The sequence below is a fragment of the Ascidia mentula genome, chromosome 1, assembly GCF_947561715.1.
Source record: "Ascidia mentula chromosome 1, kaAscMent1.1, whole genome shotgun sequence".
Taxonomy (NCBI): Eukaryota; Metazoa; Chordata; class Ascidiacea; order Phlebobranchia; family Ascidiidae; genus Ascidia; species Ascidia mentula.
This window is the reverse complement of record NC_138566.1, coordinates 22,600,400-22,617,246: the sequence shown is the minus strand read 5'-3', so window position 1 is coordinate 22,617,246 and position 16,847 is coordinate 22,600,400. Positions and strand designations below refer to the sequence as shown.

The 16,847-nt window shown below is 40.4% G+C and overlaps 1 protein-coding gene and 1 long non-coding RNA gene across 2 annotated transcripts in view; one reads left to right on the top strand and one right to left on the bottom strand.

The window, feature by feature from the left end:
• LOC145889760 (uncharacterized) overlaps positions 1-11,773 on the top strand; it is a 33,978-nt gene extending 22,205 nt beyond the window's left edge. The window contains exon 5 of the mRNA XM_082980793.1: positions 11,543-11,773. Within this exon, the coding sequence (XP_082836919.1) occupies positions 11,543-11,773 (231 nt within the window). The remainder of the gene's footprint in view (positions 1-11,542) is intronic.
• An 860-nt stretch (positions 11,774-12,633) lies between these two features.
• Positions 12,634-12,949, bottom strand: LOC145917865 (uncharacterized). The gene is made up of 3 exons (XR_014405727.1): positions 12,915-12,949; positions 12,759-12,855; positions 12,634-12,700 (listed from the first exon to the last, which is right to left on the bottom strand). It is a non-coding gene; the product is annotated as an uncharacterized LOC145917865 (long non-coding RNA).
• Between the last annotated feature and the right edge of the window lie 3,898 nt (positions 12,950-16,847).

Sequence of the window (16,847 nt, the reverse complement as noted above, 5' to 3'; positions counted from 1 at the left end):
TGTATAGTCACCACAAAGTGGAAGTCTTTGCTTGGCCGGTTGGTCAGCAAAGTCGTCTGATAGTCACACCAGCTGCACTGATGAGACCTTTTAGGTCGAAACAGTGGCCATCTGTCTGCAGCTTATACACAATATCAAAAGACAAGTCACGAAGGATGCGTTTGCAACACTGTAATAGAAACTTTTTTGATCCAATGCTCGTTTCTGCTCAACGTTAATGCTCTGTTGCAAGGCAAACGTAGGGAAATCTTCATGAGCACACACACAACCTGAAACTACAAGTTCCGTAAAAGGGTGAATGGAGACTGATTACAAAATTCTTTCACAAAACACGTAACAGTGATACCTGGTTTAGATCACAAGTGCAACTTCCCCATTCCCCTTTTAGAGTCATGTCACTGTAGTTAACAATGCATGAGTTGGTCTGAAGGAAATACCAAAACGTCTAATTGACCCTGCATCCCAGCAACTTGAATGTGTTATTTACACGAGCCCCATAACGATACACTATGGCCGCCGGCCCCAGCAATTGTTAGCTGGATGGTTAAGCTTTGAATTTGTTGTGGCATGCGGTCAAACAGAGATTGTAAATTATAGTCAGCGTAGAACCTGTATCAATCGAGGCATAATCTGAGTGGGAACAAGGCTTACAACAGCATAACGGCAAAGTTTAACCGGGACAGTTTCCACACGGTACAAACTTGTTGCTGTTGCTGTTTGACAAGATTGCATTTCATAGAATCTGCATTGGCACTGCTGGGCTGTACTGCTGCCAACACTTTTACGAGCAGGAAAACCACCCACACAATTGTTGCCAACCGTTTCATGACGTGCACAATTTGGTCAGATGTCGCATTGTGACATTCACATGTTATGCGAAAAAAATATCGAAACTAGAAATGTAAGAAATATAATTTGTTATAACATATATTATTTATAATTATTCTTTGGTTTGATGCAAGTAAAATTGCGCCAGTCAGAAGTGCAAAGGAATTTTGAGCATACTAACCACAGAAATAAAAGTAAAATATAATACAATGTATAATAGTGCACCATATTTACAAAGCAACAGAAAAATCTTAATTTGCCTCAATTGCTCAACAACAAAACAAGCATTATACTGCCCTTTTTTGAACTGTCTAATTGCAAAATGTAATGCATAAACGCTGACAACGACAGCCTTTGATCCCAATATCATCAGGAATATTCGTGTGTGGTGTTTCATTGCTCGTTGGCGAGGTTGGATCTGCTGTTGTTTGTTTTTCGGTGCCTGTTATGTCTGTAGATTGTAAAACACAAACCTTGTGTTATCTGCGGAATGTCTAACTATCCTAAGAACTGTTGTTATTTGCTTGAACGAACTGCAAAGCGCTTGAATAATGCATCACCTAATGACAGTAGTGCATTGACGTGTTAATTTGTGAAGATATCATATTCCGGTTTAAGTAAGTACGTAAGATTGGAAATTTTTTTTGATACAATTTCAATTAATTATTAAAAAGATTTAACAATGCGCAACTGCCTGATTGTCGATTTTTTCTGCCACACGAACATATCTCAAATTGCCTCAAATAACTGGTGCCTAAAAAATAAACAACGAATTTACTTTATGTTTTGTACTCGCGATTGTGTTTCATTGGAACCTTACACAAATGCAATTTAGTTTTGATATTTCGTGTACAGCTGGCAACAAACAAACATTAGTTGTCGTTTACGAGAATAACTTACTTTCATTGTTTCTGTTGTGTTTCTTTATATTTTGTTCGTATCGTTGCAAATCATAGAATGAAAACAAGGTACTGCGTACACGCATTTAAAGGGAAATTAATTGCATTTCAAGTAACACGCACAAATAATAATCACGTGGAAAGGACTGCGGCACATTCCACGCATCACGCGACTGTGGTATGCAAGCGCATTGTTGCCGCCGTACGTAATGAGGCGTGACCTCAACACCTCCCAACCGAAGATAGAAAAACCCTCCATCAGGTTAATAGTGAAACCGCTCTGGAGGTCTGCGCGATCGCTTGCCACTTTGTGGATTGCTGGGACCGAACGCAGGAGTGCTGGGATTGGTTGGAACGTCTATTTCTGGAGACGGAGGCTGCAGAAATCTTCCTTCTTCCACCGGTTCCAAATCTTGGTCAGAAACGTATCGAACGCGTAACTGGTCGATGTGACGTCGCCAGATTGGACCTCGGGGAAACACTTTCACATGAAACATTCGACTGCCAAAACATTTGATAATAGTGGCAGGAACCCAGCGACCATCCTTGCTGTGTCTCGGGCCCATGTATAAACCATAACATGGATCGCCTGGTTTAAAAGAAATTATATCTTCGGATTTTCGTGTCGGCCGTACTTGATTGCGTTGCATAACGTGTGCTGGTGAAGGTAACAGAGTATCAATTTTTGCTCGGATCTGTCTGCCGTTAAGGAGTTCACTTGGTGAAAAACCACTAGCGTTGGGAGTACGCCTATACTGCAACAGAAACTCCTGCAATGCTTCTTTAGGGGTTTTGCAAGATTTCTTCATTGCCTTCTTAAAAGTTTGGACCAATCTTTCCGCAGCGCCATTGGTTGCAGGAAAATACGGTGCTCCTGTCAAATGTACGATGCCCCTTTGCTTGCAAAATTCCTGAAAGTCAGCAGACATAAATGCTTGTGCATTATCCGACACAATAGTGTGTGGGTAGCCGAAATGAGCAAAATCTCTTTCCAGCAATTCCATAGTTGTTCTTGATGACATAGATTGCGTTTGATGTACGCAAGGGTACTTTGAATATGCATCGATCATCAGAAGCCAGTTACTTCCCAGAAAGTTAACTGCGTGATCGATATGTAATCGACTCCATGGCTTTTCTGGCATCATCCATGGATGAACTGCTGCCTTTGACGGAGCGTTTTGGTGTTCGGCACAAGTTTGGCACTTGTGACAAAGAACTGTAATGTCATCATCAATATTCGGCCAGTAAACTGCGGTCCTCGCCAGCTGCTTCATTCGTTGGATCCCAAAATGTCCAGTATGTAAGATCTGCAGAACAGTAGAACGAAGTGATTCCGGTATGACTAACCGCGAACCATATAGTAGACATCCGTAACTTGTACTCAACGAATCCGCTACTTTGCGAAACTTGGCAACTGGGTCACTGTTTGCCAAAGAAGATGGCCAACCCTCTCTTGTAAAGCGCATGACTTTGGATAAGACCGTATCTTTTCCACTTTCCTTTCGGAGCGATGCCGAATCGGTGGGTTGCACTTGTAAACTCAGACTGGTGATTGCACAAACTATGTCGGTGTCCTGTGCACTTTCCTCTCTGTCAAAGTCTGCATCTTCCCCAACCGGTAAACGACTAAGTGCATCGGCATTCTGATGTTCCGATGTCTTCCTGTATTCAATCTCGTATTGAAATTGACTCACAAAAAGTGCCCACCTTGCTAGGCGGTTAGCTGCTAAAGCAGGTGTCGCTTTAGTGGGACCAAACAAAGCTATCAGTGGCTTATGGTCGGTCACCAAAACAAATTTCCTGCCAAAGAGATACTGGTAAAACTTCTTCAGCGCGAAAATTATTGCAAGAGCCTCTTTCTGAATTTGGCTGTAGTTGCGCTGGCTTTTGGTCAATGATTTTGACACGTTTGCAATTGGCCTCTCGCTTCCATCTGGATAGCGGTGAAACAGAACTGCTCCAATTCCAACGTTTGCTGCATCGCAGGAAATTCCAACAGGCAATGAAGGGTCGAAATGAGTCAGAACTGTGTCCGCTGACAACCATTCCTTCAATTTACAAAATGCAGCATTCTCGTTCCTGCCCCATTTCCACGCAATATTTGACCTGGTAAGTCGATACAAAGGTTCCGCAACATTTGCGAATTGCGATGGCAGGAACTTGCTGTAGAACTGCACTGAACCAAGAAATGAACGTAGACTTGGCACATCTTCCGGTGGTAACATGTTGACAACCGCATCCAATTTTGAACCTTTGGAAATGCCTTCTTTGGAAAGAATGTGCCCCAAGTATTCCACTTGTGGTAATGCAAATTTGCATTTCTCTATACGACAGCGTAAACCCTTGTCGTTTAGCCTTTGAAGAAGTTGGCGAAGATTGTGAATGTGTTCTTCGGCCGTTGATCCGCTAACCAAAAGATCATCCAGATAGACGGTTACACCTTGCAAATCTTTTGTAATGTCGTCCATTATCGATTGGAAATAGCCTGGAGCGGAGGTTATACCAAATGGTAAAACGTTTTGCAGTAGAACACCTCTGTGCGTACTGATTGCCAGTCTCTTGCGACTCTCTGGCCCCAATCGGATTTGGTTATAGGCGTCAGCCAAATCAATTTTTGTAAAGCTGTATCCACCTCGCAACTTGCGCATTAAGTCTTCAGGAAGTGGAAGTGGATGACGGTGTGTAGATAACTGCGGGTTAACGGTTACAGAGTAATCTCCGCAAACCCGTATCTTGGCTTTGGTTTGTCCTGGAAGCGGTGACTTTCGTATTGGAACCACTGGTGTTCCCCACTTGTTAAATTTCACAGGAGTCCAAATACCTCTTGCTATGCCAGCGTCATATGCTTGGTTGACATCGTCTTGTAACGCGAATGGAACAGGTCTCGGCTTGCAGAATATGGGTTTCACGTCCTTCGTAAACTTTACCTCTAGTTCAAAATCCTTTAAACATCCCAATTCGGTCTTGAAAAGATCTGGGTATTGTCCACAAAGTTGTGTGCAAGCTTCTTGTAAATGAGTGTCCGGACGTCGATCGTCAGATAATGCGTGCAACTGCTCGTCGGGACTGTGAAGTAGCTTGTCCAACGAAATGTGCAGGGATTGGATAGCGCATCGTCCAAGCAGATTTAAATGCGGCATTTGGGTGACGAAAAATTCCACCTTGTTTATGTTTGGTCCATGTTGAACTTCTGCCTCAAACGCCCCCACAATCGGAACAACATGTTCTGTCGCTGAGTTGAAACGCCGATTTGACTTCTTCAAAAACGGTTTGCCAACTTTTCTCCATGTCTCGACAGAAATAAAGTTTCCGTTTGTTGCGGTGTCCATCTCCAATAGACATGCTTTGCCGTTAATGGTAACGGTTACCCCCAACTTCGTACGTGAAATGACTTGCGGCTTGATCGAAAACAACAAATTGACATTGTCGTTAGATGCCCTCTTCTTTCTGCAAGCTGCCTCCAAATGTCCCAAACGTTTGCAAAAACGGTATGTTGCTGTTTTAAATCGGCAATTGGGTGCAATATGATCTGCCTTTCCGCAGCGGTAGCAAGAAATCTTCTTCTTGAACTGACCTTGAACAACCGTACCTGGTGACGTAACAGCAGTTTTCTTTGCATCCCGAACTTTATGCACCGATCCCCGTGTTCCGTAAACGGTTTCCTTTGCAACCTTGGCAGCGTCTTCAGTTTGCATGGCAACTTCAATAGCACGCGTAAATGTCAGCTCATCAGCGTTGATTTTGAAAATTGCCTTCAGCACTGCCTCATTGGCTATGGAGCAAATAAACCTTGTGCGCAGCGCTTCGTCCAGAGGGTTTTCGATCGAGGGAAAATCACACGTGCCTGCGTCCTGGCGAATGCGTGCAGCCAATTCTTGCACCGTTTCCCCTGGATTGCGTTGCATGTTGCTCCAAAACTTGAAACGTTCCCGAATAACAAATCGCTTTGGATCGAACTGTTCTTTCATAAAGGCTTCGATGTCTTTAACAGAAAGATCGTTGACGGTCTTTGCAGGTGAGCTTTGTCCCGCCAGATTTGATAAAAGCTTGTACGTGGTGGTAGTTTGGTTGGTCAAAAAAACCTGAGCCACCCTCGTTTCTGGTACAGCATGTGCACGTATAAACGTAGCAAACCTCGACCAATAGTCGTCCCACAACTCCGATGTTGCGTCGAATGACGAAAAGCTTGGCGTAGCAACAGAAGGTGCAGCGTTTCCACTTGAACCAGCCTTTTCAACTAGGGCAAGAATCAACTTCATTTGTTCTTCGTGACACTTACGTTGTTCTTCGTAACACCTTCGTTGTTCTTCTCGCTGTTCATCGTGACGCCTTTGCTGCTCTTCTTGCTGTTCATCGTGACGTTTTTGCTGCTCTTCTTGCTGTTCATCGTGACGTTTTTGCTGCTGTTGTAACTGTTCTTGAATGAGCTTCGCAACTTTTTCCATCTTCGGGCGAACTTAAATATATTCAATAACAAACTGCGTGTACCTCGTTCAGTTGATTGAATCCGTCCTCGTCGCCAATAACTCTGTTGTGTTTCTTTATATTTTGTTCGTATCGTTGCAAATCATAGAATGAAAACAAGGTACTGCGTACACGCATTTAAAGGGAAATTAATTGCATTTCAAGTAACACGCACAAATAATAATCACGTGGAAAGGACTGCGGCACATTCCACGCATCACGCGACTGTGGTATGCAAGCGCATTGTTGCCGCCGTACGTAATGAGGCGTGACCTCAACAGTTTCTTTGACAAATATATCTTGATTGGTATGAACAGGGAACATTTCTCCATCTGAATGTTGGATAAAGTGAATAAATCCAACCCATTATCACGCAACCGTCATTTCCTCCTGCGTTGTTTGGTTCCCCTGTACCCCACTGTGCTACATCAACACTCGTTCCATCTGTCCACTGAAACTTGTTGGTTCCTTTGACTCTCGTAGCACCGATGTAAAACGAGTAGGGAATGTCTGCATAACAGGAATGAAAATTTTGCCAATTTAAATGTTTCAAAATCATTTGTTTTTGATAACAATTATTGCAACATAGACCTATGCACATAGCAATAGTTTTGAATACTGAGTTATTTTCGAAAAAATTGCTTTACATTCAGACTCAACCTGCTACACTGATATTTCCAACAAGAAAGTTGAACACTTGAGTTGTTTTAACATTTGCCACATTGGCATTTCTTGCAGCACATCCACTTTGAGCTTGAGCGTAAGAACTGACTGCACTGTATTCGATGTAATACTCGTAACCTTCAAACTGGTGCCATGTTTGAGCTCTGACTGAAAGAAGAATCGAACAAAAAATTAAAAAAATATCCATTGAGCCAGACTAGCTGTCAGTCCGAACCGTGAAATTATTCTGTTCTCTTTGTCCAATTAAGCTCAACCCAGCCTATACCAGCCTGGGCGTTTCTTTAACGAAAGTTACTACATGCAGAAGGAAAGCTACCCACACAATTGATGATTATTTGAGTTTTATGACGTGACAACTTACGCATTGTTGTTGCTGCGAGACAAGATGTAAGATGAACCACAAAGAGATGCTTTACTGAAAATCTAAATTTAGGTTGCTGTGTTCGTTTTTACTACATTGTGTCCGCCTCCACCTATCTGATAGAGTAAGAAAACTCATTCGTGTATGGAAGAATGCATCTTTTATATTGTATATCTCTTGGTGCTGTTTTTGCAGGCAACTGCTTCATGCTGGGAACGCCCACTTCCTCCTCGTTGCGTCACACTGCGCCCACAAACCTTCCTAGCCATTCTGTTGTTGGAGTCTCGGCAAGCCTTGAAGGCATGGTGCACCTTGGTACATATGATGATACTCGATGGCAGAACCTATAGTGTAAGTAATATCTAAAGAAAGGTAAAAATAAAATCTCCCATAAGCAAAGTGGGGCCAATGATATGAATTGTGTAAGCTGCAGAGAGAAGGCCACTGTTTCGACCTAAAAGTTCCTATCAGTGCAGCTTGCGTGACTATCAGACGACTTTGCTGGCCAAACGGCCAAGCAAAGACTTCCACTTTGTGGTGACTATATAATCACGTTGGGCACCAAAACTAGGTGCAACCTTACGGAGAAAACAAGGTGGAAACACTATGGCCGTTTGGGCAGCAAAGTCATCTGAAAGTCACACCAGCTGCACTGGTGAGACCTTTTAGGTCGAAACAGTGGCCATCTGTCCGCAGCTTCCACAAAAACACCCATGTCTGTACACAATGGCAGCTGTATGTAGTCACAACAAAGTTAAAGTCTTGTAGGCTACTTCGTCACGCCAAGCTGCTTTCATGAGACCTATTAGGTCGAAACAGTTGCCCTGTCTGCAGACCATAAGGAAAGAAAAGTTGTTTTTCTTTCACTCACATAAATGCACTCGCTGCACACCTGACAACGCCTCTCGCGTTGCCGAGTAGATTGTGACGATTGTTTCGTATTTTATGTCCGTCATATACAGATACTAGCTGGGCATCGCTGTGTTGGTCACTGAAACCTGTTCGAGTTGTTGGCTTGGAACTGAACAAAAAGTGGTTCACTGTTTTACAAAATCCACCGGAAATTTTCTTAAAACCAACTTGAATTGTGTAAGTTGCCGACAAGTGGCAGCTGTAATCTGTTCGTGCTAACGTTAGCTATTTTTGGCATCAGTATTTTTTACCAACGCATGCGCTGTTTTTCTCGTAAGCGTATCGCTCGCTCAACTGTTAGGTCACTTTTTTCTGTTCCTACTGCCACCTTGACGGGGCGTTTTAAGTGTAGATACGTGCAACATACTTTAAGTGAATCTCTGAAAGCTTATTTTTTCTGTAGAAATCCATTTAAAAACTAGCTGAGAGTTAGCTGACTCTGATGAAATGTTATTTCTTTCGAAGGAGAGATGCTGTTTTGAGAGGCGATAAAAAATGCATGAGTATGGGCCATGTCGTTGTTGAAATTGTAACTTCACTTTAACTTTCAGTGTTCAAACTTGTGTACACAGAATTAAACTAATAATCTGAGGCATTGTTAATTACCACGTAGCAGAGTCAATTCCAATTTTTTATCGTTATGTATTACAGCCCTTGGCATCCAACATGAATTTGTTAAAAAAGAGCTGTCAGAAATAATTGATTTGTGCACACAATTCTGAACAGCATTTACCTTTTAGCAACGCAATCAGTTTTCAATAGCGAGCAAAGAAAAGGAGGCCATGACTTGTCGGGCAGTAGGACAAAGCAAATCGGGTTTTCAAATATTTCCTCTTGTTTCCTCTAGGCGCCAGTGCGTGGTGGTCGTGACTAGCACTGTGATAGCCACCGTGACGAGCCTGCGGTTTAATGACCCAAGACTGAGTGTTGAAATAACGTTAGTGCCCAATCGTCGATTCCGTTTTGGAGAGTGAAAATCTAAATTACTACTGTAATAGCTCGACTCATAGTTGACTAGCTGCGTAATTGCAGATTAGACGAAGAGACCCACTATAATTACGGTTTGCAGAAAATAGACATAAAGTTTTGCTTGAAAGATTGTTGATGTACACGGCATGGATTTGGTCATTGTGTAAATCGTTGGGCTGTAGCCTGGGACGGTAAGATGATACTGCTTGCTAAGTTAAGCGAGATATATGACGAACAAATTTCGCTAAGGGCACTTTTGGCATGACTAGCCGCGTTGCTCAAACAATTCTCGTTAAGTTTCTTGGATCGCAGACCACTCGCTAAACTCATTTTTACTGAAAAAAATTTACATTATGCAATTAACTGTTTATAAAATGAACCAGAAATAAACAAATAATAATGAAATGTGCTGAATAAGTTTGGAAATACGTTGTGCAAATGTTGACACAAATACTATGTTGCATACATCAACTATAACGAAACACTATAATGTTATGTAAGAACAGGTAAAATGACAATGCCTGAGTCTTCGTTTCGCCCATCCACAAACCAACATGCGGCAGTGTGGAGAAGCAGCACCTATGAAGAATCTCAGAAAGCATTGAGTGTTTGGAGCAGAACTTACGACGAGGATGCGAAAAATCTTTCCTACGCTATCCCCAAACTATCGGCACAACTATCGGCACAACGATTGTAAAACTGCTATACTGGATATTGGAGCTGGTATGTGTGAAAGGCTGAGTTGATTCTCACATTGTATACTCAGTATTTATTTTGAAGGAATTGACGAGTTTTTAGTGCAATGTAAGAATGTGCTACAAACAGTTATATCAGGTTTCATCTGTGCAGCTGGTGACTGACTACGGTCTTTCCGGCTTACTATTACTGATAGATGGAAATAATATGTGCACAATTGTCTGCAGCACGCTGCTCATTGTTGACGCTTTTTTCTGTGTCGTACAATGGGATAAAGCACTTTATAATCCTGTTTATTTCTCAGACATAGTAAATGTACAATTGCTTTACGTTGTAGGAACCGGATTGCTTGGATATCACTTACGAAACGACGAAGGTTTTGTTGGCGTTATAGACATCTTGGATGCCAACATGGAAATGTTACACCGTGTCAGCAAGAAGGGGTTAAATTTCAGGTGGGAAGTTATGCTAATATGTTGCGATATGAATGTACCGAGCCCCTCACAAAAAAAACACATATAACTATGTAAATGATCTGCATGCAGTGCAAACTCTTTAGACCCATGCGGTCTTATCAGTGCAGCTGGTGAATGTGGTTCTAGACTAGCTACTACGCTAGCCTAACAGTTTTCCACTTGGTGTTACTTTTCCACTTAATGGCATGCATAACCAAACTAGGTGCAAACAAACCCCTGGGCAAATTTCATCTTTGTTTCTGGTAATATACTATATAAAAGTTCGTGATATACTGTAAATGTATATTTATTAAACAGGAATATCATTTGCCACAAGGTTAACGGTCCGTTGCCCATGCGTGTCGAAACGTACGATGCCGCATTTTGCTTGGGATCAATTCTTCCTCTGCATTGTCCACCGTCCACCATCGAGGTAAAATTAATTTGAAATGAATTGTTTTACGGGTTTTCTCATAATGCTGAGTATGAATAGACTGGCCCATATTGTTATTAACACTGTCATGTTAAAGACGTTTCGACAAAAACTTTTGTCATCATCAGTTTGACTGACGCGATTGGTAGAGCTCCATCAATATAAGGAGCTGACCTGACCGACGTCACAGATAAGGCTCGCGCGGGTGGTGACGTCATTTTGCTATCGGCCACACACCACTGAGAGGCGGAAAATGCGCAGAAAGCGACGCAAAACGCAAAATACACAATAAACGGCATAAAACGCAACAAACACATTACACGTTAAATAAAAATAGTGGTGCAGAAGTTGTCGAAAACAAAAGTTTTTGTCGAAACGTCTTTAACATGACAGTGTTAATAACAATATGGGCCAGTCTATTCATACTCAGCAATTGTTTTACGTTTTTCAAAATTTTGTCCTCTTTTATGCTCACACCCGATGCGTCATGATTTGTTTCGACCTTGTTTATTGCTGACGTAAACGGCGCATTGTGATGCATAGATTTGTGTAACAAGACGTGATCGTTACCGTATGAAGGCTTCTGCGATCTTATCATAAATCGAACATGAGGTTTACTGGCAACGCAAGTCAGTGTACTACGGCCATGTTGGTTAAATGTAGTCGGATACGAAAATTCGTGCTGTCGGTGAGATTAGAACTCACGACCCTAGACATACCGGGTCCACTTCTTCACTAACTAAACTAACAAAGATCAACGCTTTAATTACGTTGGTGCGCAGGCACCAGACGGCCTTCACCATAATATTTTTAAATCTAAATTTTTTTCTGCTCTTTTCAGATCATGCTGGGTGTGGTTAAATCGGGCGGTTTTCTCATTTTTAACGTTAGAAAAACAAAGGATGCCTCATTTGATGCTGCTGTTAGTGACAACATCCAGCGACTCATTGACCAACGGAAAATTGTTGTTTTGGAGAAAATCTTAGACACATCTTGCAAGGATCACGGCGTAGCTGTTCTCTACGTTTGCAGAAAGGCGGAGGGCGCAAGGTCATTTCACAACAGTTTGTAAAAAGATAAGCTGTCTTTAAGTGTCTGTACTGCAGAACGTGCTACTAAATCTTCAACCGTTATCAATTAGATATGTATAGTGTCTAGACCGTTTACATTGCACAGTTAAAAAGGTCTGGCTGAACTGTATTGCTTGTCAAACGTTTCAAATAGATATAAAAGATACAAAAACAAACAAAATACTCCGTGACTGTGGGTGCGGTGTTACCGATACTAAGCAAAACATGACATTAACTGCACCTTTTATTTTAAAAGCAGAAAATGTCCGAAATATATTAAAGCAATTACAATTTGCAGGGACAACAATGCAAAATAAGCGAACGCCAGGTGCGCGCACAGCGAAGGATATGCATTTCTTGCAGCTTAGGTGTGAATTATCAGATGCAAAGACACTGAAATATAATTGTTCGGATTTTGCACGCATCAGCGTTTCCCAGATACTGTTTTATTTCGAATCTTTGCAATGTTAATAAAAGCACAACCAAACACATTCCTTGCGTACATTTAAATGTTTTGTGCTTGCTTGTTTACAATGTGGTGTTACATAGCAATAATGCAGCATACATACGAGACCAGTTTTTGCTCGCACAAAAAATGGGATGAAGATGTAAATCAGACAAATATATCCCTTAATCCCAAACGAACAAGACGTGTTGTTTTAAAATGTGAGTTGATTTAAACCACTTTAATTACTTGTCGTTAGGCTGAAAACTGGATGTAAGAGACTCCACTGCTTTCCAGTCCAACGCCCCCTACGTTAACGTAAGATGAGTGACCGACATCATCACAACCTGGTTGTATGCCATTGTATACAATATGTTGCTGCAGGTCCGGATTGCAATTCACGTAGTTCGGTAATGTAGGGGGTCGATCGGCAGCCTCATCATGTATTTCACCTTCTCTGCCTGTTGTGCTTTGTGGTGTGCCCCTATGAAAACGCGACTTTTAAGTTATATTGTGCAGGTACTTTGTATTTCATATTATACTTTGTGGCTTTTCTTAGCTTCCAATGTGCGACGAGACACCAAACTAGGGTCACGACCAGCAACAACGAAACGACAGAAATCCAGATCCAGCAGTCAACTAAAACAAATGGCTTTCAAAATAGAATTAAACTGATACATTTATTTTTGCGTGTTTACCTGTAAATTCCATTATCTTTTCAGCATACGTTAAGTTGCGAGCAGATTTGTGAGTTATGTTCAAGCAAGCTATTCTTTCATCTGTGCAAACAACACATTAATTAATGCCAGAAGAGCATCATTAGTCGTTCCGCTCGTATTACTTTTATATTACTTTTTGGCAGCATGGTTGTATATTGCTTCCATCGGTCTTGGTGTTGTTTTCAAGTAAAATAAAACTACGAATATTTTACACGTGTTACTTGCCGATTGAATGATTTGTAGAAGGCGACGTGGGCACAGACATAATCCTAACTGCAATGTCGTTACCAATTTCAATTCAACTGTTGAATGTGTTGTTGGGCTATCTGCTGGTTAGAAAGTTCCGGAAATACAATGTTTTAACCTAGCGCTATATTCTTTAAAACAGTTAAACATAAAATCATTTACATCAAACATTGTCTTTGTTTGGTTTCAGGTATCGCACTTGATACTAGTTGATGCAGGTTTATCACGCTTTGTTGTTTTGGATGTACATTCTCTTCAAGTGATTCGTTCATTAAATTTGTGTGCAGAATTTGAACACTTGATCTATGTAAACGTTTTCAAAGGTGGCATTTATCCGCATCCATTTTCAACTTGGGCATTAGAGCTGACTTGACTGCAATCGATTTAATACCTGTAACCTTCAAACTGGTGCCAAGTTTCAGCTCAAAGCTAAAAAACTGATGTAACTCATGCAGATGCAACTCTTTATCACAGAGACGAGATACAAAAAAACGATTTACTGTGCAATGCTTCTAGTGCTAATACTACATTGGAACATTTCGTCAAGCTATCGTAGGTTTTAGCCCACGTAGTGTGTATCCTATTTGAATGTTGTGAAAACACTTCGCTGTACATATGCAGACGCCCAAAGCAATTACATTGTAAGAGTTAACTCCACTAAGCTTTCATGTCCTTGATATGAATGCTTGGATTTCTCCTTGGAAATGCTATGCCGAACATGTTGTAACGCGGGAAATGTCAGCTTTACTGTGCATTTAAGCAGCATGACTTGTTGCATTAACGTTTTACTCAAAATATTTGATAAAATTGTATTTGGTTACAAATATTGCATTCAACCACATGTAACACCACAATGTCACCGACAGGTTCCAGATAAGTTTTAACAACGAAGGACCACTACTGTGTAGGCTATTATTCGGTAAACATGTCAAGCTAATGTACACATATACATATGCGACAAAGCTATAAATTACATTATGATGACATCTGTTGTCTGTTTGAATTACGTAGTTCCAAAAACAAAGACATATTTGGATAAGATACCTTTTAGCAAATTTGCATGTCATAACGCGTTGTGTTACAAGCCCATGGCATCCAACATAAATTTGCAAATAAATGTTTATAAGTCATTAATTTTGGAGATTAGACAACGTAACGAAACATACCACCAACGAAATGGTCATTATGCAAGCTCACATCAAAGCACGTATAAAGGACTTTGGTAAAGGTCATTACATGATTTACACAGAAATCTCAGTGTGAGCAACTTCATTTGTACCAGATGCGTTTCCTTTCACGTTTATGTAAGATGGTTTTATCGACAGGGAAGCACCAGCAGTAACTAAAAAAAGGAAGTTATTTCTCATGCAAGCTGAAATATGTAGCATAAAATGCGTAATGTCATTTCATGCATTCAGTGGTATTCCTGATACTTTATGTTCATCAGTTTGCATTGATTGATCCTAACATGTACAGTACCTCGTAAAGTGTTAATGTACCCATAATCGTACCTGATATTTCCTCGTACGCCCGTTGGTGTTGAGGGTGAGCTGGATTAAAATTTTCATAGTTAGCTTGAGACGTTTGTTGTTGAGTGGTTTCGTTTTGTGTGTTTGTAGTTGGTTCTCTGCTGAATAAATTACAGTTGACTCAAATTGTGTCTGTGCGACAGATGTTAAGATTACCGTTTGTCTCTACGTTGTTTCCAGATGATAACACAACACATCATGTTTGTCAGAAACAATATCACAACGGCAGATATCAGTACAATTCGTTCGGCTGTAGAAAAAAAAATAATTACTAGTTTAGATGAGAAAACTCCGTTGATTATTTAATTAATGTGAATATGAATGCAGGCAACTGAGCAGACAAAATCAACAACACAACTGAAAAACATCATTTGACATGTGAAATGATGACGTCACTGCCGTACCCCTCTAAGTTAGCTACTGTCACGTGATGTGTTTCAGTTGTATTGTTGTTTTTTCTTTGCTCAGTTACCTGCCTATCTCTACGCGCGCTTTGCTGCAACTTATTCCGAATTAGAACTGACGATGCATGAGAAGCATACTAGCCTTCAGATTTAGATTAATTATGTCATTAATTGTTTTCATATTTGTTTAATTTTAAGCTAAATATGTGTTTTACTAATACTCTTGCTTGACAAATCATTTGATCAAATTTTAAAGAATCAAACTACACTGCGCAAATAGGCTTCACAAAGAACTTAATTTAACCAAAAAAGGAAATTTTTATTACGTAAGCTTTCCCGCAAGAAAAGGGCTAATTAATGTTTCAACACTTTTTGCTGCAAATATAGATTCAATGGTTGGGGATTCTAAACAGAAAAAGCATGTAAGTATGGCGTCTATTTTTACGTAACTGTTGGTGCTGAATTTGAATCACAGCGATACTTACCATACGAAAATCGGTTGGTTCCCACACTTTTTACAGTATGTATTGCATGTAAAGTGGGTGAAGCTGTTACTTTTTGTCTTGTTGAAGCTGTTGTTGCCTTTTGTGCTGTTGCTGGTAAAATTAATGCAGTTAATGTTTTTTGTGTTGTTACCAGTGAAATTAGTTAACGCAGAGAACATAGTTCAATTATTTGCTGCTGTATAACGCTTTTTGTCGAAAATCTAATTCATAGTTTTCATTACTTTCTTTAGTGGTTGCTTCTTCATGGAATAAAAATCAACGAAAGATAAAAATTAACTTTTCGAATTATACTTTTAGCATGCCACAAGAAGTAGTTTGTTATGTTAGTTTTTCACATCCGCAGTAGGTTTTTCATTTAATTGTATATTTGCAAAATAGAAAAGTGCTAATGCAAACCAAAAGAAGGGGCAGTTGTTGCTTCATTCGTAGGAAATTTTTGGAGAGATGTAGATTTTTCGTTTCGTATTGTGGTTATAGGTGTAGACTCCCTTTTGTCTTCAGTTGTTGCTGGACTTGGTGACGATACAACAAATGCTATAGTTTTGAAGAGAAACTTGAACTGATAGTTGGATGGAATACGCAGATACAACTTATACTGAAATCATAGGCTATAACGCCATGTGCCTTAACTTTGTGTGGGCTGTTCAACCAAGACTTCATAACATTCTAAACAACCAAAACACTCGATTACAAGGAAGTTAGCAAATGAAACACAAATTTACTAGATTTACAGTATTCCTTACATGCATTTCTTTGACAAATGTATCTTGAAAAATATGAACAGGGAACATCTATCCATCTAAATGTTGGATGAAGTTCATAAACCCAACCCATTATAACACAATCCTCATTTACTCCATTGTTGTTTGGTTCCCCTGTACTCCACTGTGCTACATCAACACTTGTTCCATCTGTCCATTGAAACTTGCGGTAGTTGTCTGTTTCTGTGACTCTCGTTGCCCCGATGTAAAAGGAATAGGGAATATCTGAAACTGCAATTACACATTTTCATTATACAGTGGTCATTTATTTTATGGTATAACGACAACGCTGTGACATGTATTCCGAAGTTCAACTTTAAAAATTTAAATTTGTTCAGTATTCACCTGTTAGATTCAGTTTTTTGACAAGAAAGTTGAACACTTGAGTTGTTTTAACATTTGCCAAATTAGCATTTCTTTCAGCACATAAACTTTGAGCTTGAGCATAAGAACTAGCTGCACTGTA